Here is a 24,878-nt window from a genome sequence, read left to right on the forward strand (position 1 = left end):
TTCATTCTAAAATGATATTGGTCCATTTTGCAAACATCTTACCACATAAAAATCACCAAGATATTGCTAAATTGATTTCAGATAGGCAGTGTGATAAATTGACTTAAGAACAGTTCACAATGAAACGTGTGTGTATTTTCTTTAAATATCTCACTTTGGAGAAAATGCTTTCGGCATCTATTTGCAATATAGTAGTTGCAATTATTAATGTTTCAAGCATTTTTCTTTTTTCATTTAAATAATTTGGTTGCAGATATGCAGTGAGTCTGAAGTTTATCCTGAAAGATATAAAGGAATAGTTTTAAATTATAAACATTTTGATAATCAATAAGTATAATTTCATCTAGAAATTGCAAGCTGTAATATTCATAAAATATATACAGCAATTAAATTAAAGCACTTAAATGTCTTATTTTTGTGTAAAAATACTCTAGGTAGACTTTCCAGGCTTAACTCAACAAAATATTAATTAAGAAACTGTCTAATAGAGTAGGGTTAAGGTTAGCATGATAATGATGTATGACGTGATAAAAAAGGTTTATGGTTTATACATTTAAGTTTAAATATATATTGAGAACTTTTGATCCTAAAAATGGGCAATCTTACCATAGAAAGAATTATATTTTTATTATTTTGATTATTATTTATTTTCACTACAAAAGTGCCATAACAGGCAAATGTAGAAATAATAATAAACAATAAATTGAGTTTTTGACTGTAATGTAGAAACTCTCTGCTACGGAAAGACCAAGTTATTAAGATGTTGAGGCCTAGAAATAATAAAAAAAAAAAGTGATGAAATGTTCTTTGTATTTTATTGCTATTACTTTTAATCTATATGAGCCCATAATCACAGAATTTCTTCGCAGAAAATATCAACAAAGGTATAAGTATAGTATAAAATGAAAACAGCCATTTCACAATTTACCTAAATCTTGAGTCAGAAAATACGCAAGGTCCTGGATCAGGGGTTTCCTTTGCATTCCTACTCTGTTCCCAGAACAATTTGAAGTAAAAATCCAAACAGATTGCAGCTCCTTTTCCCAGAAAAGGTATATTGGGGAAAAATCTATGTCATTCCAGTGAAAAGAGGCTTTTGTTGAGCTGTCAAGAGGGTTAGGGCAACACCAGCAGAAAAAGTAAGAATTTATGAGTCACTGGAATGACCAAAGTCTGTTGTCTTGTTCTCACATTCCAAGTGACAATGGACTTAACTTTAGCTGACATTAGAGCAAAAGTCCAAACATGTTAAAACTAGTTTATAATTCTACTAGAATGAAGCTGCATATTTCAAGAGAAATATTGAATTTCTTGTTGAATGTGTGGCAGGTGAATATGTGGCTTCTCTGGTCTGAACTTACAAATTTTTATGTGGCAAGAATGATTATTAATTTGGCTTGATTTAGATTAAAATCCTTAATTGACACATTTAAGTAAATGCATTTCACTCAGGAAGTTTGTCCTTTCAGCACAGTTTATGTTTTCTTGTGATAAAGGGAAAGTCACACTCTTTTCCCCACCAAGTGTTCTTCATCACACAAACATTTCACATTCAATTTTGAAGATGTGGATGAATTGAAATTAATAAACTTCAAAAAATGTATATAATTGTGCTCTCATATTGAGTTTTACATATTTTTAACATAAAAAACCAAGAAGCAAAGCTTGCATAGTTTTAGAAACACATATTCTAAGGTTTACTTAGGGAGAATTACTCTGATGCATAATCCATTAAAATCTATTTCTTTTCTAGCTTTAAGATGTTGCTTTTCCTCTTCATCTTGTTTCTGAGGGTCTCAGTTTTTGGTTTGTCATCTGCTGCCTTATTCAGAAGCTGAATGAAACTTTTTGTGAAGGGCACATGCACAGGAGGTTAAAAGATCCTGCCGTTGCAGATGTTACTCCTTTAAACTCATTTAGAAAGAAGAACAGAAAAAAAATGGTTTGTCACCCCATTTTTCGTTTGATTTGAATGCTACTGTGTTTTTAGAAATAAAATGGAAAGATTTAAAGTCAGTGCACAGGTAGAAATCAGCAAATAATCTGAAGCATTTCACATTCAGAGATGATGGCGAAAACCTAAAAGCAGAACTTTTAATTCAGATGTGCCAAATCGAGATTCTTTCCAAAAGTCTTTAATTGTTTCAATGTGGCTTTTGAAAGTGTTTATTAAAACCCACTCTAAATCAACATTGCAGCTTGCTACACACATTTATTTCACACATCTCTGTGATTTTCCCTCTTCCTCCTAAAACACTGAAGCAAATATTTGATCAAAATTTTCCTTTTTAAAATGTGTCATTCCTTCAATGAATAATTGAAGCCAATCAATATAACTTTTTTATTTTATTGGTGTGAAGTGTACAAAACATTTATTGTGATTCATTAATCATATCCACTGACCAATAATTATTATTTTAAACACTTAAACTGCCAGACACAATCCAATATTTATATTACTAAAATGCTATCAATCTTGGAGAAACTTTACAATTAGCAACATTAATTAAAATAAAGTATTCAAATTTCACAATTTATTGTATGAATAAAGCTTTATCCACATTGTATGTACAGTTTATATGATGAAACATGAATCCATCAACATATTCCAAACAGTAACACGTTCAAATCACACATTCTCTCCCCTATTTCAGGATTTTGCCACCAGATCAAAAGTAGCAGTGCAGAAACTCATTGAGAAGGTTGGATTCTTTGGGATTTTAGCCTGTGCTTCTGTAAGTAAAATCAAATCAATCAGTATTTTATTTTTTTCTGTAAAATATTTTATTGCCCTGTTTATACATTGGAATCACTTTGATTTGTCCACATTTATGTTATACATACTTCAAAGACAAAAACGAAATCAAATCACATGTATATATATAGTGCCAAATCATAACAAAGTTACATCAAGACATTTTACATTGAGCACTTCGAGACCAAACTCTATATGGAGTTGTTAGAGACCCAAAAACAACTAAAATGTTAGTTGTGAAATATGAACCATAAAATCTGTAAATTATGAAATACACATTTCAAAAGTATCTTGCATTCTCATCAGCATTATTAGTAACCATCTGTTGGTACACCTGTTTATGTGGATGGGTAAAATACAGTTTAGGATGAATACAGAGAATAAAATACTCTACAGGCTTGTTTCACATAATTAGATTTTCTCTGTGATTTGTTGCAATTTCTGCAATTGCATTTACGTGATATCAAGTCTAATTGCCTATATTGATTTCAACAGATACCAAATCCTCTGTTTGACCTGGCAGGAATAACATGTGGACATTTTCTGGTTCCATTCTGGACATTTTTTGGCGCAACACTGATTGGGAAAGCAGTTATTAAAATGCACATTCAGGTAAGCTGCAGTTCAATTTTATAAAGCCATATAAATAATGCCAAGGCTTTTGACTTACTAAATTATGACTTAAAATAAAGTTTCTCCTCACATTGGTAAAACAGCGGTAGACACCCACTGCTTTTGTAGAATTTTTCTTTTTATGTTTTCTTCATACTGCAGAGAAAGAGACAAATTTATTGGTCTCTGAGTTTGAGATTTTAAATACAACTTTAATGTTGTTCAAAAGGAGAAGTGTGTTAAATTATGAATTACACTCATGCACGACATCTCTGTACTGTACTCAGCTGGTAGCAAGGAGGCCATTTTGTGCAAGCATAGTAGAGGGAGTCAACCATTTTGTGACTGCAGCTGCAGCAGTCCCAGTGCATTGTACAGTAAACTGGTCAGATGACAGCAGAGTGAGAATATATGGGAAAGTAACAGATTCATCCTAACCCCTAAATAAGAAACTGCTGTTAAGAGACCTGGCATCACAAACGTTTCTTCTAATCCTGGAAAATCCTCAATTTGCGTCCAGGAATTTGCAGTATGTCTGTGATTACCGTCAGGGGCTCAACTTTCTGTTTTCTAAGCAAAAGTTGGCGTTTGCTCAATTTGCCAGAGAGGAAGGGTTAAAAGCTAAGCATTTTTTTCCACTCAGCCTCACTTTTTATCATACGTTAAATGCATTGTCCTGAAGCACACTCAAAAAAAAAAAAAAAAAAAAAAAAGGGGGTGGAGGTTATCCAAGTCAGTGCGAGCTAAAGCAGATAAACATGGTCTGTGGGAGGTGATGGAGAAAGGGAGAAGAAGAGATGGGGGATATTTGGAGGGAAGTTTAGCGGGGGTGGTGTTGGGAGGCATGGCAGACACAATCACACACACAGGACTAGATTACACTAAAGGTTCCCAGGGGCCCCCACAGACAGTGGTGTTTCCCTCTTTGTCTCACGGAAAGAAAGATTTCACCCGACTCTCCAGCATGTCTGGGAGCCCCCAGCCACTCCTGAAGCTGCTCAGTTGAATTTTTCTTAAAATCAGGTTTTGTTTTTGATGCAAATGACTTGGTAGTTTACAGTGTATGAGTAGCAAACAAGAAGTATGAGAAGAAAGTGCAGTGGGGAGCAGGTGACGTTCTTCCTCATGGGCCAAGGAAGAACAAAAGGGGATTTTGAGGCTTGTGATGCGTGGGTTTGTGTGTGTGTGGGCGTAAAATTCGGAGCAGTCTCAATGCTTCAAAGCTTGTTTTTGATCTGGGTTTGTACCTGTGCGTCAGGTGTGTTCTCACCAGTTTTATTCTACACTGCTTCCGGCCTTTACGCTTTGGGCTTTGCCTCTGAATCCGTGCTGCTGAATGGTTTAACATCAGCTGCTTTGTGACGCCGCAGGTCATCTGAGGATGATGGATGGAAAGGCACATTTCAGGCCTCTGAGATAGGTGTTTTTGCTGAGGACGGGGGAGCTGTGAGGCATGGTAGAGAAAGTGGACTTTGATATCGCAAGTGAAATGTGATAATTTTTTACTGTTATTAATCCTTTGACACTTTTATTTATGGATGGTCAGAGCTGTGAAAAACACCATATTTAAAGGTAGATGGTCTCACTTCCATTTTACTGTTCAATCCCTCCGAGAATGTCACGTAATAAACCACTGTAATAAGTGCTCCATCACTGTGAATCACTGAGACCTGATCTAATGCTTCTCCTTTGTGATTGTGTTTACCTCTGACTGGGATTTGCGTAGCTCTTATCGGCACTAACAGTAAGTTGAAATGAGCGAGTCAAGATGGTGTCACTATTAGTTTCCCAGCATCTTAGTCAGCGTTGCTATGCTGGCCCTCTCACTGTCCCTTCTCCTCTGTGTGGGATGACAGATCGGTGTCTGCTGAGGATATGAGGGTGCATAAAACATTATTTAAGTGCATTTCTCCAAACTTATCTGTAAAGCTCATGTTAAAGTTGCCATGGGGGGATTTACTTGCTGCACTGCCTCATATTAATTTTGCATGAGGCGCTAAAATAGTGCAATAGCAAATGTCAGTCTTTTTTTATTGTTGCAGATGTCAGTTTATTTTAGAGATTTATTTCCGTGACATTTTGACTGCAACTCCGTCATTCATTCGGTTTAAACCCCAGTCTCATCCAAAGGATTTACACCCACCCAAATTAAAACAACCAAACAACAATGCACTGATGACCTGTTACATGACCCTGCAATGAACTCTGTAACAAAGCACTGATCAAAGGGTCCTGTCAACATTTTAATTAAATTAATATTGACATTAGTGCATCCAGGGGCAGTTTTATCTGTTGTAGACCATTCAAAAGGGAGGTTACGGGCATTGGTGTTATATTTATTCTATCTGCAATTGTTTACTATTGTTTCACGTTGAGTGTACAGATTGTTTCTGTATTTAATGAGAAAGTTGTTTCAAAGTGAAATTTCTTATAAACCTGTGACTAAAATACAGTCAGTGCAGTTTCTGTCTGCATCTTTTGCAGAATTTGCAACTTGAAAGCCTGAGTAATATAAAGAATAAATAATTGGACTGGATGGATGTAATGTAAAATGTAAAATAATTTCAACACAGTGTAATGTGAAACATTTAACCACCTGCAGTCCAGCTTATGTCCACATAAAATGAAAATGTTGTGCATGGGCCTTCAGCACCTAATTGAAGCTACATATTTGCAATGAGTGAAATGTTTAAAACTAAGATGATATTTTTATGGCTCCTTCATCACACAAAATGGAAAATTCTAGATATCTTGTATATCATTTTATACACTTTTCCCTGTAATTGGGCAGTATATATTTAGTATCTTTGGAAACCTTTGGATCTGGGCTAGAATTTAAAATTAGGTTCTGTGGGTTTGAACAATCCTTTTCTGCACAACATGAGTTTGTAATGATGGACCCGCCAAAAGCTCTGTTGGGTTTCGCCTTTCTAATGGCAACCTAGATGTTACTGGATGAAACCACATTTTTAGTGACCAAAGCACATGTTTGTTTATAAGAATACAGTAGCTTACAACAACTCAAAGGGCAAGCGGAGGATCTTGAAATATCAGGTCAGCTAGCGGGTGCTTCTTCCTGCTCCTGTGCTGGAGGACACAGGGCTGATATGAGCCCGAATGTCTGCCAGTCGCCTGCTTGTCTTCTCTGGCCTGGTGAGTAAGCAGGAATCAGACCAGACAAGAACCCCCCATGAATCAGTGACACATCTCTTTTGATTGCTCCATTGTCTACCCATCCATTCTCAACACATTCAGAGATACACACATGCTTCGTATGACAGTCAGTATGATCTGCTTTCTTGGTGTACTTTGTTGGTCATGTGTCATAAAACACAGGCCTTTTATTTTGCGCTCTCCATGACAAAAGGGCGTCTTCATGGTTTCTTTAAGGCCAAACCACGCTGGTGATGCAAACTATGGGCTTTAAACATGATGGGAAGGGTGTGTGTGTGTGTGTGTGTGTGTGTGAATGTTAGTGAAGGGGAGTTAGGGAATTGGTGATCAAACTATGATGCACACGCTGCCTTGTTCTGCACCCCTGCATTGACCTCATGGCTCAGAAACTGACTCGATCTTTCTCTGTGTGTTTCTTTGTCATACAGAAACTGTTTGTGATCGTCACCTTCAGCAGGCACATTGTGGAGCAGATGGTCTCCTTCATTGGGTGAGTAAAGCTCACCGTGTGTGTGTGTGTGTGTGTGTGTGTGTGTGTGTGTGTTTGCTCAGTAAAAAAAGTACCTTGCAGGGTGTGTAGCTATCACACATGGAACAGAATTTGACAGTTGAGGGACCATTTGAGTGGTCACAGGATATTCAAATAATTCATGCTCCATTGTGTGATATCTGCCTCCTCCTCCTCTTCTTGATGACTGTGATGAAGGTCACACAGAATTGGAGGACTGATTTGAATTAAGCGTGCTGATTTTGGAAGATTTCTTTATTCTGTTTGGGATAGTTTGTGGGGACCTGAAAACAAAAGTCTGTCACATTTCTTACCCTTTTGGCTCCTTACTCTGCTTAAGAGCCGGCATGGTGATTAATGGCCTGGATTTTTCTGTTGGATGACGATGGGCATGAACATGTTCTGGCTGCTGCTCAGGACAGGATGAACTCTTGTCTATCACAGAAACCTCCTCTCCTCTGTTTTATCTCTTGATGATGAACGGCCATAGTCGGTCATTACCTCCATACCTGATCTCATAGGGAGCAAAAACCAAAAGAGAGGGCTGCTTCTAGGTTCCTGTGGTTTGATCTCTGTGATGCAACCTTTTATCTTTTTGATAAAATAGGCCCTTTCAGGTGTCAGGCCTCTCACCCATACTAGGTTTTATGTGTGTGGAGCCTCTTGGGAGGGAAGAAAAGTCAAGTTTGAGATGAGTTGAGTTTCTGGTTGAGATTCTTGCTTATTCTAACTTCTTGCTGATTCGAACTTATTTTGTGTCATTATGTTTGGAGGTCGAGCTATAGCCACTCAGGTGTAGTTTTTTTATGAAGCCAACAGACAGAGACCCGATTTGGAAATATTAAAACTAGTAAAACCTTTTAAAGTAAGATGCCTCATTAATCAAGAATACAAACATACATACATTCGAGAGGCTTCTCAGAATAAAGGCTAGATGCTTGGGGTGGAGGGGGGGGGGGGGGGGGGGGGGACTGCCCTCAACACACCTGCATGTTAGTGCCATTTATAACACACATACACACGTGCATTGAGACATATACACTCATACACTCTCATTGTGTCTCACTCTCACATACGCAAACACAGACACACACTTGCTGAAATCAGGCAATGAGATTGCATCAGCTCCCTTCCTTGCCTTGTTGTCTTTTTGTACTTTTGCTCAATTTCTAAAATGAAGTCTGAAAAATTGAAAGATGAAATAAGCTGCTTTTGCTCTTTTCTCTGCATTTGAACTTTTATACACAATAGCTTCCACTACTTATATCCACAAATTAAAATGTGTTGCAATTGAAGTCAATGAAGCTTAAACAGCTCAAGCATTTTCACAAAATGTATAAGATATACATAGAACATATATTTTATATATAGCTATATTACATTTTTCCTCTTGTTGTGTGTTAGTGTGTGTGTGTGTGTGTGTGTGTGTGTGTGTGTTAAGTAGCAGAGGTCCTGTCTCCTCTTCCAGTCACTGTTCATTGAACTGGAGTGTCAAAGCAATAGATCATTGGTTATTGACAGGTTTCAGTTTGACTCACCACTCACTTCCTCTCTAAAGGAAGTTTCCCTCATTACAACTTATCAACCGTCAGCTTCCTTCCTCACTGAGGCCTTCCACCTTCTCACCTTTGATTCTCTGTGCCTTACTGACTCTCACTATCAATCACAGTTCACCTTATGAATGGTTAACAGCCTTTTGTTTTTAACCCTTTAGACACAGGCAGACACAACTACACAGGTGCTGGAAAATAAATGCACACATTTTCAACCCGTCAAAAGTCAAGTCTCACGCATAATGTTAAGTCTTGCATGTGGGCACGCGCACGCATGCGCGCACACACACACTGAACTCTGCTTCAGGACTATTGAAAGACTTCCCTCGAACAAATTATTTTTTCAATAAATCTCGAAATATTTGTTGGAATTGTAATGAAAACTTGATTTGCTTTTCTTTTCCAATGAAGTTATAAAAACTTGAAACAGTTTTTAGTGAAGTTCCTGTTTGTTGTCGCTGCATAAACAGATTCCTAAAACAATATTAGAGTTATGTCTGCAGAAGATGTTTGGTGATTGTTTTTGAATGGTAAAGACTGATTTGTTTTTCACTCTCATCCTTTTATAGCATCCGTACTTCTTTTTCTAATTTTCTGCAGTTTTTGCTACGATGATGAAAGTTAGTTTTGAACTAAATGTTTCTGCTTGATGATAAAATAAGGATACAAATTGTGTGTTTGTTGTGGAATTTTAATATTTAGACTGAATGTGTTTTGCCTGCCTGTCTCAAGATTATTCTCTGTAAATGAGAGCATAGTATTTGTCTTTGTGGGTGACTAAAGTAACCGTTGGACTTTGGCCTTGGTGATTTCATCCTGGAATGACATAATAATACACTACACAATTCATTTCCTGCTTTTTTTTACTGCAGGTGAGCAGTTTGGCATACACACACACACACAGGCAAACAATGCAGAAGTTCTCACAGTTTAATGCCTCACGGAACTTGAACCTTGACTGAAGCCAATCAAATCTCCAAATACTTCAATACATTTTCAATTTTATTCATACAATTTGTTCATTATTATAAAATGTCAATAATATTGAATTTTTCTGACAAAATATATAAAAACATTTTCCTCTAAGAGTCTATCGCAGCTTCCTCAGAAAAAGATGCTTTTTGTTCATGACAAGACAAACACCTGTAAATCCCCTGATTGACGTGACGTACTTTGACCTTTCTGAAAAAAGACCAGACCTGAAGTTTCAATAATAGTGAAAACACATGCTTTTGGGGATAAAAACTGTACGTGTGTGTCCGTGTCTGTATCTGTTTCTGGGTTTGTGCGTGGTGCCTCTTTGCTTTGATGAGATCAGAGATTAAAATACTTAGACTTGGGGTATCAGCAGGATGCTGCAGTGCCACTGTCAGTGCAGTGCAGCAGTTGGGTCTACATTTGATTAATATTCCTCAATGAGTTTTATCAAAAAAGTAGTATGTTTTGCAAAACAGCACTTTAAAATGTGCATGCAGCACTAAAAATAGTGCACCTGGATATTGTCATGTTGTATTATGTGTTATTAATTAAGTCAATTGTCGTATTTCAAAACATGGAGGAAGATTTCTATTAGTTTTAAAATGGTAACCAACAGCTTAAATGGGGTAAGCAGTTTTTCTATGAATGACAAATGGAAAACAGTGTGTTAATAAAGTTAATTTTCACAGCAGAGGTTTGGATCTGAGGCTCAACCATCACGAGGCTTTTAAACTGTCTACAGCCATTTTCATCACTTCTGTTAGCAAAAATGAGCAACTGCAGAGTTTTGTTTCTTTTCTTAATTAGCTGGAAATAAAATGTAGGGAAGATGCAGTTGATCATATTTCTGCACAGCTTGAACTTCAGTGATTTAAAATTTCCATCATACATTTATAACCATCTGATATTTCCTTTGAAACACCCCCAAAAAATGTCCAGTGGAAAACCAAGTTTGCCTGACAGTATTTCATTCAAGTAAGGTGCTCTTCACTTTTCAAACTCTTAAAAATTACTTTACATTTGGGACAAAAACGAATGATGTATCAGGCGTTTCTAACTTAATGAATTACTCTCCTACATATTTTGGAAACAGATTCTGCTGTAGACTTCTTTTTTTGCCATGCAAAGTATTAAAGGTTAAATCTGTAACCATCTGTCAGTACTGGTAGGATAGTAATAATAAAGATAGTTTTGCTTTGAACTGCCATAAAGTCACAATAAAGCCCCCTTCAGATGGCTTTTGGGCTGATAACAAGGACTGATAACCATTTCGGATGGAGCTGTGTGTCGGATCAGACTTGATAAGTTTCCAACATCCTGTGACTAATGTACAGATGTCTCCTCTTCAAGACCGTGTGTGGACAGTCATTATTGAAGTCTGGAGAAAACTTTTGCAACTTTTCACATACCGTTTCTGTTACTGCTTATTTTGCTTGAAAATAATAATTTTGTCTTCAAAAAAGATCTACTTACTTCTCATTGTTTAAAAACGAGTTTTTAGATTTAACTAAAAAAGAAATTTAAATTTTTTGAAAATGTGCTTCTATTTTGGTAACATTTATGGCCATGTACATGTTGGGCAACCCACAAAATATTTAAAAATTGATCTCGGATATTTATTAGCGACTCATGACTTGCACTTATTTTTCCAGATTTGTGGAGTAATTTAAAAAGCACTTAGCCACCTTCTTTACTGAATGAATGAACTACATTTTACTGGACACTTTTCAGTATCCCTATGTGGTGTTCCTATGTAATTATATTGACAGATTTTAATTGTCTAAGACTTTGTAAAGGACATAAATGGCCCAACAAGCTTTCTGTGTTGTGCGCTTTCTAATGTCCATAGTTGTTTTTAGCTCTATTTATTTGTAGATAAAATTCTCTTACTAATGTACTGATTTTTCCCACTGCATGCAGATTTTCTTCCCTCAATCTCCCTTAAATTTAATGCCCAAATGAGCTTAGCAACCATGGAAATACTTCAGAGAATAGTCAAACCAATCCTGCTACGCTCGATATAAGTGCTGGGACAGCAGCTTCATCTTTCTCTGTGCCCAGTTCTCCCTGTCCTCCTCTGTCTTATCTCAGCTGGGCTTTGTTGGCCAGTGAGGTGGTGATATACAGCAGGAACACCTCAAATCAGCCAGCGGAGCAAAAAGCCTTCCTGTGATTGACTTGCAGGCTGAGCCTCCTGTCTGCTTGTTTGATCTGCTGTGAGTTGCTGTAAATAGGCTGAATTACTTTGATTCAGCAAATATTTGTATGTGATATGTGAACAGGGAAAAATAGAAGTCCTCCCTAATTATAAGAACAGTTGTGGGCCACTTGGGTGTTTAAGCCTTGGTGATTCACCATCTTTAGGACCCTGGTGTGTTTCCGTTGAGACTGGGTTTAGTTTCTTGTGGGGGTCTGAGAAAGGACAAAGTGTTTGGCAGCTTACGATTATGTTGTGTTTGTGAGAATGTGGCAAAGAGAGAAAGTGAGAAGAGAGCGATACTATCACAGTTTCATTTAGCACATTGCAGCAGTTTTAAATGACTGTTCAATAATCTATCATCTTGATTGAGTCAGCCGCTCTCCATGTCTTGTATTGACGTTAACAAATCCCTCAGACTCGCGTGTCAAGAGAGGACTTATCATTGTTGTGCTCTTGTAGGGAAAGCGATTGAGATGCAGAGGAAGAGTTAAAACTTGAAAAGGTTATACAGTAGGAACTGGTGTACCAAAAAAGCACCCCCCCCCATGGCCCCAGCACATCTTCATGAGAATGCACCCATTTCCATGTGAGTCCATCTCCAAGGTGGGAGTCCATTACCAGCACAATGGGCTTGCAGATGGCTGTTCCTGCAGCACAAGGCTGCTTGCATTAGAGGATCACAGCAGGTGGCCCCTGCTCAGAGGGAGGCTGGTGGAGAGTCACAGGTCAGGACACGGCAGCTGGGGGTTGTATGAGTTGCTGACTGCATGATACTGTAACTTACAGATTACAGTCGTCATTTACATGCACTGTAATAGTTTGGCAATTGACTCATGTTTTACCTAAGTCTAGCCCACTGAAGCTGTCTTTCACGTGGGCATAAATCATTCAACAGAGACTTTCTAATTACTCTGCGTTGATACTGTTTCGCCTGCTTTTAGATGCATGTCCATGCCCACAAAATAATACTGGGTGCAAAGCGAGTTAGCAGAAACAAAAAAGTTTTTAAGATAAAGCCCTTTTTCTGAGGAAGACAGTGACACTTTCATGTTACACACACAAATATATACATACAGTTTTAGATGTTATTTAATTTATCTATTTTGCTTTTGCTTGTTTATCTCAAGGTTACCAAAATAATAACATAAATTCTTAAAGGACTCAAGTAAGACGATGCAAATCAAGCTATTCTTGGTGTTGGTACAGTTATTCATGTGCGTGTTAAATAACTAAAAATGACTGCAGTTGGAGGAGGAAGTGTTACAGCTTGTTTCCATTGAATTTTACTTGTCTTAAACAGACCCCCCAGAAAAGCTCATACAGAAACTAGATTTGTCTCATTCTAGATGTGAGGTTGTCTGGGCTGAAGGTAATTGTTGAGTTCTTACAGACAGTCAGAGAGGGGATGTTTTCTTCTACATCACATCATACGCCTCAGTAAAGTCAGTTTGGGGAAGAACAGAATTTTCTTCATCAATAAATATTTGCTGGTACAAATTAAGTGAACTGCTGACTATTCTTCAATGAGAAGACTGCCTTCTCATTGAAGAATAGTCAACTGACAAAACATTTTAAATGTCAATGTATTTCTTTAACTATTTCTGCCATGGTCCCGCACAGTTTCTATAAATAGTCCTCTTTAGATTGTGTGAGCAAAATCTTCCCGTAAACCCAATTTTCAGGAAGGGAGTATTTTTTTTTAGTCACTGGGTGCCCTGGTCACCTGAAACACATCCTCACAAAGATGGCATTGATCAGGCCTTCCACAACTTGTCTGACCGTCTTCCAGCCCACATGCAGTCAGACACCCTTACTTCGGGTGATGGGACCACAGGCAAACAGGGCAAGATAGTGGTGATGAGGGATGGTGAGGCAGGTCGCAGCCCGCTCTCTTTTTATACGACGTCGTTAAGTTTAATGCGAGGCTCTGTGGGGCGTCCATTTTCTCATCTCCCTCACTTCCATTCTGATTACTTTGGCCCCCAAGCTCTGACAGAAATACAGGGGCAGTAACAGTAGAAAGAGGTTTGACTCTGAGCCTAAAGCTCTTACCACCGCCATTTACAATAATATTCAGTCACTCAAGAAGACTTATTGTGCAGATTGTGTGCTAAAGGTCTATTTTTGTGTCTAATGGGACACTGAGTCCCTCAGTGAAGGGTTGCACAAAGATGTGAATGTAATAGTAGCTTTGATGAGTAAGTGTGTCTGTGTGCGTGTGGGAGATAGAGAACGACACAAAGAGAGGGAGAGGTCAGATGTGTGTTCCAGGTCCGGTGTCATATTATGCTCCTCTCAGGCACAGTGTGTATCCCAGGACTTGCTTTATTCATCCCTGATTCATTTGTTTTCGGCCCCAGTCTGCTGCTCCACATATTGCTCACTCATCAAGTAATTCCTACACACGCTCAGTCCAAAGCTATGAAATTACTAATGTATTTATTCATCAGGCTGGCAACTGGCATGTTGCATGTTGTTTTAGGAAACAGTACTCCATTGATTCATTTATAGAGCAGCTCATTTATCAGGGGACCACAATGTGATCTCAAGGTCTTAATCATCGTCATCCACTGTAGTGTATTGTTTTGTAAACCCCATGAACATCATAATGTGCGGCGTAATACCATCAGTTGTCATGAGATTGTGTGTCTGTATGTGTGTTCTGCAAGAGTCATCTCCAGCCAGGCACTGACTCACATGGCAGCCGGGCAGCCATCCGGACCACTGTCCCTGCCCGCCCTGGCCCCGCAACACCTCAGTCAAAACACACTGTCCATCACTGGCCTGTTTCACAACAGAAGTTTTAAAGCAGGCGGAGGTAGTGAAGAGAGTTGTTTTAGATAATCTCTGCAGTAAACACACCTCATCCTGAAGACAAGAGCAGCCATGCACTGTAATTATGAGGAGGATATGCTTTATTTGTTTTATCCGAGACACATAAATCATTAGCTTGTTATTTATTTTGTCAAAATTCAAGATTTCTTCATTGAGTTTCCAGCAGGAATTTAAAATCACATTCAGACCATCATTGCTTTATTTGGAAATAATGTAATACTTAGTTCTCTTTTTGTATAGTGGGTACGAAAAGTATTCAGACCCCCTTAAATTTTTTGTAACATTGCAGCCATTTGCTAAAATCACTTAAGTAGACTTTTTTCCTCATTAAGTACATTAATGTGGAAAAACACAGCACAGCACCCCATTTTGAAAGAAGAACACTGAAATGTAGACATTTTTTCAGTCATTAAAGAACAAAAACTGAAATATCACATGGCTGTAAGTATTCAGACACTTTGCTGTGACACTCGTATATTTAACTCAGCTGCTGTCCATTTTTTCTGATCATCTTTGAGAGGGTTCTACACCTTCATTAGAGTCCGGCTGTGTTTAATTAAATCGATTGGACTTGATTAGGAAAGGCAAACACCTTCCAGCTCACATTGCATGTCAGAGCAAATGAGAATCATAATGGAACTGCCTGAAGAGCTCAGAGAAAGAACTGTGGCAAGGCACAGATCTGGCCAAGGTTACGAAAAAATTCCAGCTGCACTTGAGGTTCCTAAGAGCACAGTAGCCTCCGAGTCCATCACTGCAGCCCTCCACCAGTCGGGGCTTTATGGCAGCGTGGCCCGACGGAAGCCTCTCCTCAGTGCAAGCCACATGAAAGTTTACCAAAACACACCAAAAGGCACATGAAGGACTCACAGATTATGAGAAACAAGACTCTCTGGTCTGATGTGACCAAGACTGAACTTTCTGGCCATAATTCTCAGTGGTAATTGTGGAGATAAGCAGACGTTACTCATCGCTTGCCCAATACAATCCCAACAGTGAAGCATGGTGGTGGTGGGGTGTTTTTCAGCTGCAGGGACAGGACCACTGCTTGCTGTTGAAGGAAAGATGAATACAGCCAAGTACAGTGATATCCTGGACGAAAACCTTTTCCAGAGTGCTCAGGACCTCAGACTGGGCCGAAGGTTCACCTTTCAACAAGACAATGACCCTAAGCACACAGCTAAAATAACCAAGACGCGGCTTCAGAACAGCTCCATGTCTGTTCTTGAAAGCACAGCCAGAGCCCTGACTTAAACCCAACTGAGCATCTCTGGAGAGACCTGAAAATGGCTGTCCACCAGCGTTCACCATTCAACCTGACAGAACTGGAGAGGATCAGCAAGATGGAATGGCAGGGGGTCCTCAAATCCAGGTGCATCATTCCGAGAAGATCCAGAGCTGTATTAGCTCAAAAGGCTGCTTCTACTCAATACTGAGCAACGTGTCTGAATGCTTATGGCCATGTTATATTTAAGTTTTTTTTGTTCAATAAATTTGCGAAAATTTCTACTTTTCTGTGTTCTGTCCAAATGGGGTGCTGTGTGTACATTAATGAGGAAAAAATCACTTCCACTCAAAAATCAAATAAATTTTTTTTCAGAAAAAGGCTGCAATGTAAGAGAGAAAATTTTAAGGGGGTCTGAATACTTTCTATATCTACTGTACTTTGTCCACAATAGACAATATCCACTGCATATTGTCATCCAGTCACCAAAAACTTTCACTTGTCCGCCTTCAGTGTATCCCAACCACAAACTCTACAATATGTAACGGATGACAGTCTATATGTACAACTGTTCACATATTAAATCAGAACACTACCGTCCATTGGCCATTTTGCTGTATAATGACTTTCTTTCGCTTCTAAAGCTTGTTCCAAAAACAGATTTAACTGAACTTACTGTCGGTCTTTACAGTTCCCCTGGGTGTGTGTGTGTGTGTGTGTGTTATTTTTTTTTTTTTCTAAACAGTCACTTATACAACAGGTAGAGTAGATCTTTATATGGCAAAGTTGAAACGGAAAACACACACACACACACACACACACAGCATCCTGTGGCTTTTCATGGGTACATTGTAACCCATGTGGTTACAACTTCTCATGGTGTAGCTGAGCCATATAGATGCCATACAGTCCTTCAACATCCTCTTTACTTTCATGCCTATTGTTGAACCTTTTGTGTTGAACATATGACATGCATTATATTTATAGGACAATCAAGTTTCAAAATTCTTATGTGATGTGCCGACACATCTAGTTTGTTTCTGCCTTTGTTTGTTTGACCATTATTTTATGCTTCTGTTTTCTGAAACACTTAAAACTTGCCATTTTATATACAGTTTGAAGATATAGAAGATATAGAATTATCACCGTGTTAATTTAATAGATGGCCCACAGGAAATGGTGTCAACAAAGATGCAATACAGCCCTAAACATGACTTCACAGGAAGATTGGCGAGTCTGCATAACCTGCAATACTTAGCCAGTTTCTTCTCTCCCTCTACCACCTCTTCTATTTCCAGCCTGTCTGTCGCTGCCACTCTTCAAGTCTGGGTGTATTTCCACTCATCTCTGACTCACTGAGCAACTCTTTCTCACCATTGGACGGGTCCAGGCCTGGTTACCCAGTGACCCAGCAACTGCGCACACCTCCACAACCAGACCAAAAGGGTCTGTGTGGGCATGCTGACCTTAACCTGGGGGGGTCAAAAGGGTTGGAGGGCTGTTTTATGTGGCTGTCTGCTAAGTGAGAGGAATAATAGACTGCTATAATTGGTGCCCCTTGATTTCCTGGCAGCACTGCAGGCACCCAAGAGAATAGCATGTGCCCAAGCCTGTGTACATGTGTGCGTATGTGTATGTACTGGCTGACACAGACGGCGGTGAAGCAGGGATGTGATAAACACCCTGGGCAGGGGGATCTCCGTCGAGGAGTGGGCTCCATGCTTTAGTGGTGAAGTCACTGAGAAAAAGCCCGGATGAACTGGAGGAGGAAAACACACACACACACACACACACAGAGGCAAATACAGATTACCTTACAACATTTGCACGTGAATCAAACTTGTTCTTACAGTAACATGAAACACACTCCTCCTCCCATAATTCCATTATCTCAATATTCCAACACTTCATTAAATCAATGGATCAGTAGTATTTTATCAAACCCGTGGTGGATAAAAAAAAAGGAGTCAGATTGTTAGTGTTTTGCACAGAGACAGTGTCGGGGTCAGAGTTTCAGGACCTCAGGCCAGAGGGCTGCCTAACCACAGTGTGTGTCTTGCAGCGTCTTTACTGTTGTGTTGGGTGTGAACTGTGGCCCTGTGGAGCATTGGGTAATGCTAGTGATTGCCTAAGCCAGTTGTTGTGGTGATGTCGTAACCCGTTGGACCTGGCCAGGATTTGGCTGTCATGTGAGCCCTTTTTCAGTATCATCCCCTGCCTGGAACGTCAGGGTGTGTGTGTGTGTCTGTGCCTATGTAACATTTCATTGTAATATAAGAACAAGAAGTGACAGATCTTTGGGAGCACACAAAAATTCACTGATTGTGTTTTGAAGTGCCATTGAAGGTGGCAGCCGTGAGTAGGGGCAGACAGGTCGAAGGTCACCTCTGACTCAGGGCCTGTGGAATTTAGTTTTCATGAAAACGAACTCAAGACGCCTAAACATGCTCCACATGGCGCGAACAGCAGCAGGAAATGATAGTTCATTAAAAAATGAGAGGCTATGATGGCGCTCACAAATTAACCCTCCACAGCAGTAATCAGGCTGCAGGAAGCTGAGAGATGTGGGGATTTTCCCTCCATATCTTATTGTTAGGTTACAGCTCATCTCCTCCACATTTGATTATTGATCATCTGATTTTTTTTTTTTTGTTTTTTATTAACAGGGCAGAGACAGGCCACTGTATCAAATACAGGTTGTTGTAATTTAATTGGAGGTAGTAGTAGGACATATTTCTGATTCTGATAAAACTATAGTTTTTTGCATTCAAATCTGGAATGATCACAGGTTTACCACCAAAACTACAATTGTTTCTGTTGTTTCATATGACATGTTTTGTTTTTTTTTTAAACCTGCAAATCTAAAGGGAGGCTAATTTGCACTTGTAATCTGTAGCTCATATGCAATTGCATGCAAATACAGAATGTACTGCCTTCTACATATTATAAAAATGTGGAGTTGGCTTAAAACCATAAAACATGTGGGCACATAATGAAATTGTGCCTGTTTGGTTGGATGCATCAAATCTAAAATTAATTTTGTCCTCTTTCAGGTAGCACTGTTAAATTTGACTTAACTGACTGATAAAAATTGTCAAACTCTTTTGCTTCGATCATACTTTTATGATGCACTGAAGGACTAGGCTGAGGTTTGTTTGAAAAGATGGAAAAAATGATGTTGTTGTAGGGCAGTGGTTTCTCCTCTATCCCTGGATGGGAGCTGCTCATGCTCTAAAATATTGATCACACTCTGTTTGGATTCTTAAAATTTATTCTGGCATATGGTGCTGAAGAAAGAACATATTGATGATACACCTTTCTGTCTGCTCTCTGTTTAGTTTGAACTCATTTATTGTTCTTACCTGCTTCAACTATAAAATTAAACTCAGCTGTTTGAGCTACTGAGTTGATCGTCACACATCTCACTTACAGTCAGTCATGTGGGACATTTCTGCAAATTGATTTTTTTATTACGTTTGTTACAATATTTCATGTAAATCTATGAATTACAGCTCCCAAATTAGGAAATAAAAAAGTCTTTGTTGCATATAATAAATGTTTAAGAAGTTTGCTTTTTCTCTGTAACATTAGATATTTTTTTTAACCTCACTTGATTCAGCTTATCATCTAATGGAGCAGCGCATTTACTCTTCATATTTAGAAGCCCACAAATACCTGCAGTTATATAAAATATACTTACAGTGTGGATAATTAGTCACATATATATAGTGGGAATCATTTTTATAACCCAAGTAAGTGAAGCCCCTCAACTTTTTGCTCAAGTTCTGGAAGTAATTTAATCAATTGGAGAACAACTGCTATAAAGTTGTAAAGTAGAATCCACACATGCAGGGTTTTATGGCTGTAAAACCACCTCCATTTTAAGACTTTTCAGTATTGTTATTATTATCCTTTTTAACTATCCCAATTTTTTTTTCCCTTAAGAGGAAAATTGATAAGGATCACGTTTTATATATGTGTTCAGAATAACTGCAATGCTTTTTATGCTTAAATATAAATATATTCTGTTTGTTTATATTTTAGGACAAAACCCACATAAAAAAAAAGGTTATCAAGCAAAGACTTCTTGATTTTAATTGATGCAAAGCTCTTTCAGTAATTTTTCTCTTTTGTTGTCACATTAAGAGAAAACTGTAAACCATGAGCTGAGCATTACTTTTGAAAAATTTCTGCTATAGCTGTTTTGACTGAATAAATAAAATTAGACATGAATCTACCAACTCAATTTTTTTTTTATCATGAACCGTAGCTGCATTTCATACATTGAAATTAAATTGAAGAATTACAACTAAAATGCATGTTAGTTGTTCTCTACTGTTCTCTACTGTGGGGATTTTTTTTATTGAATTGTGCTGTCCATAAATTGAGGCATGTTCACTGAAGACTTCATAGTTTATATAGAAATTTGGCAAGAATATCCAGGCTCTTGTGAAAAGAATGAACCGATTTATTTGTCTGTTTGTCAAGGCCATAGAGATTCAGAGACTCACTCATGGAAAAAAAGAAAACAATAAGGAGGGTTTTTTTTTTTTTTTTCAGTTTCACTGAGAGGATTTTAACAAACCAGTTGTTAAAGTTTGTTCAGTAGCTGCTGAGTAAATAGTTCAGACTTGTTTGTCAAATTATATCTTATGGTTGTTAAAAATTGTACCTTCTACCTGTTGCATCCGTACAAGCTCAACTCAGAAAATACTGTTTTAAATTTCCAAACTTTGGCTGAAAACATTCAGCTTTCTCTACAACATTTCACGATCTATCACTGATCTATAACGCATGCACAAGTTTCACAAATATCTCATTTAACTCCAGCTAACAGAGAGTTTAATATCAGTCTGAGAAATACAATCTTCTCTCATTCACACAGAAAGATGTTCAACACAGGAACTGAAATTATAAACACACTTACAGTAGAAATTTTCAAATCCAACAGTGTCACAACATGTTCTGCAGAAAGTGAAAATATAATCCCAAAAAGCACAAAATCAACAGTTTTTTTAATGGAAAGACCACGAGCCAGTCCTGACTGTGAGACATTAAAAATGTGTTTTAGACTGCTAGCTTGAGCCTCTTTGTTGGTGGATTTACCCAGGCTCATGACTCAGTATTGCTCATCGTGTAGGAGATGATTTGCCCGCCATTTCTGAAAACAGTTTCCCTCTCTCTTTGTTCTTGCCTTTTTACTTTTGTTCACAGCACTAGCATCTTTCTGAAGAGTTTTCTAATATTTCTTCTCATATGCAAATTTGGCTTTTTCATCCAGGTTATTTGTTTTTAGATGAGTCGGGTAAGTTTTCTGAGGTGTGGAGATGAGGAATTTATCTGAAGTGGGGGATGGGAAAAGTAGAGGCTTTGTTTCCCTCCAAAAAAAACACACTCAAAAACCCAATCCTAGCTTGATTTTCGATTGTATGTCTCTAACCATTTTCTGTTGTGTAATATGAAGCATGATCCGTTCGCCAGACTTCCTGTCAGCTTTTCACATATAAGATATCAGTACTTGGTAGAAAGTTAATTATTAGTTAAGGCTTCCGTGTAAACTTAATCATTTAACACAATCAGTTTTTTTTTTTTTCTCATCACAACATAGGTGTGTGCACATGTATCTGTGAGCGTGTGTGGAGGTGGGGAGGGACGGAAATGACTTTCCTTCTTCAGAGAAAGTTATCAACTCTAAGCTCAACCATATTTGACACGGCTGCCCACGCAAACCTGCTCTGAAATCTCTGATGTGTCTCAGAGCTTTGATGATGCCTCCCCTACACGAACAAAGGACGTAAAAGTGGAGCATGTAGAGCTATGAAACAATAGCTCAGGTGGAGTAATTACTATCTATAGCCACAAAGAGAATAAGTGAAGGTCTTTAGTATGTATTTGTTTAGTGATTAATCACTAACTCCAGCCCAGGGATGGGCCACTGATTCGCTATTCTAGGGCTCTGTATTCTTCTGTCTCCCTGCATGTTTTTTTTTTTTTTTTTATGTGTGTGTGTGTGTGTTGGGGGTGGGGGGGTCAGTAGTGCGCTTGTAGTTGGTGGCTAAATCTTTTAAAGGGTTTCCTAATATGGGCCGTCTTACAGGAGCACCCTCCCCCTGTGGGCCTTCCCCCCCAGGTCTCAGCCAGTGATGACACAGCTTGGGTACGACTCACTTCCTCATTAATTGGCTGAAACCAGTTCTTACAGGAACCGCCTGTGATAAATGTGAGAGTTCTGAGAAGTCATTCATTTCTCCTCGCTGCAGCGGCAGAGGAGGCACTGCAGGGGAGTTGAACGAGTTCACCGACGTGTGTGTATGTGTATGTGTGAGAGGGAGCCCGAGGAAGCCGAGTATGTGTGTGAGAGAGGAGCGCAGAGCAGAGCGGGAGAATGTGGGTGACTACTGATGCAGCGGCTGTTGTATGAGGACTAGCCAACTTTATTTCTGTTTTTATTCTTTTATTTTTTTAAATGTTTTTTTTTCTTTTGGCTTTTTATTTATTTATTTATTTATTTTTTTTTTTTGAGCAGCAGTATTTTCTGTGGCTGTGGTACAGTCTGTACTTTTTTTTCTGTTTGTGTGTGTGTGTGTGTTTGTGGGGGTGAACAGTGAAGGGATTGCACTCGTTGCTCTCTCCGTCTTTCTCTCTTCTTGGAGAGAGGAAGCAGGGGAGACCGACACAGTACAGGAGATAGGACAGCATGCCTCCCTTTGTTGCTGCCCTTGGGCTGGTGAGTAACAATGATGTGACGTGATTTGTGCCCCCCACCACCCTCACCCCTCCCTTTACCGTTCTTCCTCCACCCCCCACCCCCCCCCCCCATCCCCAACCCCCTACCCCCACCACTCCCCCCTCCTTTCTTTTTCTCTCTTCTTCTCTCCCACCCTCTTTCCCTCCTTCCCCCCACCCCACCCTCTGCGTGTGTTGGTGGAGACAGAGCTGTTCCACTGCTGGGTGCGGCACTGCAGAAGCCCTTCAGGGAGTACTTGGAGGCCCAGAAGGCCAAGCTGCACCATCGTGCCGGAGAGGGGATCCCAACTGTAAGTACAGGGGCCTCAGCCCCCAGCTCACAGCCTCTATTCATTCACGTGTGCGCGCCAAGTAAAGAATGTGGCCCCCCCCCCACCCCCTCACTTTTGCTTCTTTCATTCCTTCTCCCTCCACTTTTTTCTGTTTCTTTTTATCTGAGCCTTCTTTTATGCCACTGACCATTTTCACTCATGTGCATGTTTCTTTCCCTTTTCCTCTTATTCAGAATTTTAATCAGTTTTGTTTATTTTTTAAAAAATGTGATGTACTGTTTACAGGAGTAGTGTTGATGTTGTAGATTTTACTATAACCTGTAGTGATACATTAGGTTACAGCGGCTTGTTTGGGGCCAGTGACAGTGTAGGTTAGTGCTGCTCTGGGCGGGCTGAAAGGAGGGAGGAGAAAGAAGGGAGGAGGAGGAGAGGGGCCAGTGTGGGGTCTGGCTTTGCTCGCTGTATTGAACTGTACTACTGTAGCACGGGGCGTGCTGACTCATGCTCCTTCTTACCAATTGGGAGTGTGTGTGTGTGTGAATGTAGTCACTCCCCTGTGTGTGTCTCACACACACACACTTGCACTCAGTGCTCCGCCTGAACCCAGCACTGACTGTAGACCGGGGCGGGGGCCTCCCCCCCCCCCCGCCAGTGACAATCCATCAAAATCCCCCTGTCTAGAACAAAAAGAGCCAGTTGTAGCTGTAGCCTATTTCTCTTTTAAAGCTTTTCTTGCTCGTCTCCGTTTCTCACTCCCTCTTTCTCTCCCTTCCTTGAAGCAATTCATTGAAAGCAATGTTTCTTTTTTATGCCCTTACCAGGAGGAGAAGGGGGAAAAAAAGATAGACTTTGAGTTGCACAAGGACAGATTAAGGCATTTCTAGAACAATGTTCCTTTTTTCTTGTAACTTGAGACTCCTGCAGTTACAGGAGAGAAGCAAGCCAATTTAACTTGGTGGAGGCAGACTGCAGGCTGGGGTCAGTGGGGGCGTTAGGAGGGAGGATGGTGGGGGCTGCCGCGTGTTTTATTACCCCTGATCTCTATCTGTCCAGCACATGGAGCTGGATCCCCACCTAGCCTACAGCATCAGAAGCAGAAGGGGAGTAGGGTGTTGGGTGAAAGGGGGGGTTGTTGGGGGGCGGACCTCAGTTTTCTGACCAAGCTCTTCTCCTCTCTCTGTTCTCTGTGGTTCCTGGCAGGAGGAGATCTGGCTGTCGTGGCTCTTTGAGAAGGTTGTGGTCATCATGGTATGCTTCTTTGTCTGCTCCATTATCAACTCCATGGCCCAGAGCTACGCCAAGCGCAAGCAGCAGGAGAAGCACTCAGAGGACAAGACAGACTGAGGGCCAGCCCGTGAGCACGGCAAAGCATCAACTTCAGAAGCTCCCACCACTCCTTTCTTGATTCCTGCTCTGCAGCTTTGGTTGATACCCCACCATTATCTGAAGCAAAATATCAGCCCCCATCTGGTTTCTTTCCTGTTATTGTAGCAAGATGTTGATATCAAGCTTGGACTTCAGTTTACTTGATTTTTAAGGCTTTGCATTTGGTAGTAATTTCCGCGATTATTCTGTGTAAGGTAGGTGCTCGTTGGGTTGTATATGAGTATGTGTGTGTAAGCTGTTGTGGTGTTTAATTGCAGTTGGTGCATTTAGCAGGTCCAGAGCATGTGACGAGAAACTGCTGGCAATAATTCTCTTCAGTGAGGCCTTAAGCTACACTGTGGGTCCCTCTAGAAGAGCCTCCAAGTCTTACATCCCCATAGAGTCACTTGAATTCACTTTATTTGAATAAGCTAGATGGTTACTTTTAATTAAGCGGTTATTTGATCAATAACCCTTTTTTTTTTTTTTTTTTTTTTTTTTTTTTGCAAGTTTAGAAAAAAGAAATTCTGTTTAAGTTGTATTGGGTTGTGTTTAGATAGGACAAGTAAATGGACTGTAATTAATCACGTCCTCTTCAGAGTCACCTCATTTTTACATATCGTAGAGTACTAAGTCATTGTGTGTCGTAAAGCT

At 39.5% G+C, this 24,878-nt stretch overlaps 1 protein-coding gene across 3 annotated transcripts in view; it reads left to right on the forward strand.

The window, feature by feature from the left end:
- Nucleotides 1-24,675, forward strand: part of LOC115054218 (vacuole membrane protein 1-like) — a 55,364-nt gene extending 30,689 nt beyond the window's left edge. For all 3 annotated transcript variants that reach the window (XM_029519310.1, XM_029519312.1, XM_029519313.1), the window contains 5 exons: nucleotides 2,655-2,735; nucleotides 3,251-3,367; nucleotides 6,970-7,031; nucleotides 22,775-22,877; nucleotides 24,060-24,675. In XM_029519310.1, coding sequence (XP_029375170.1) covers nucleotides 2,655-2,735; nucleotides 3,251-3,367; nucleotides 6,970-7,031; nucleotides 22,775-22,877; nucleotides 24,060-24,203 — 507 coding nt within the window. In that variant the 3' untranslated portion in view covers nucleotides 24,204-24,675. The remainder of the gene's footprint in view (nucleotides 1-2,654; nucleotides 2,736-3,250; nucleotides 3,368-6,969; nucleotides 7,032-22,774; nucleotides 22,878-24,059) is intronic.
- Nucleotides 24,676-24,878: the final 203 nt, after the last annotated feature.

This window comes from Echeneis naucrates, chromosome 14 (genome assembly GCF_900963305.1).
Source record: "Echeneis naucrates chromosome 14, fEcheNa1.1, whole genome shotgun sequence".
NCBI classification, from domain to species: Eukaryota; Metazoa; Chordata; class Actinopteri; order Carangiformes; family Echeneidae; genus Echeneis; species Echeneis naucrates.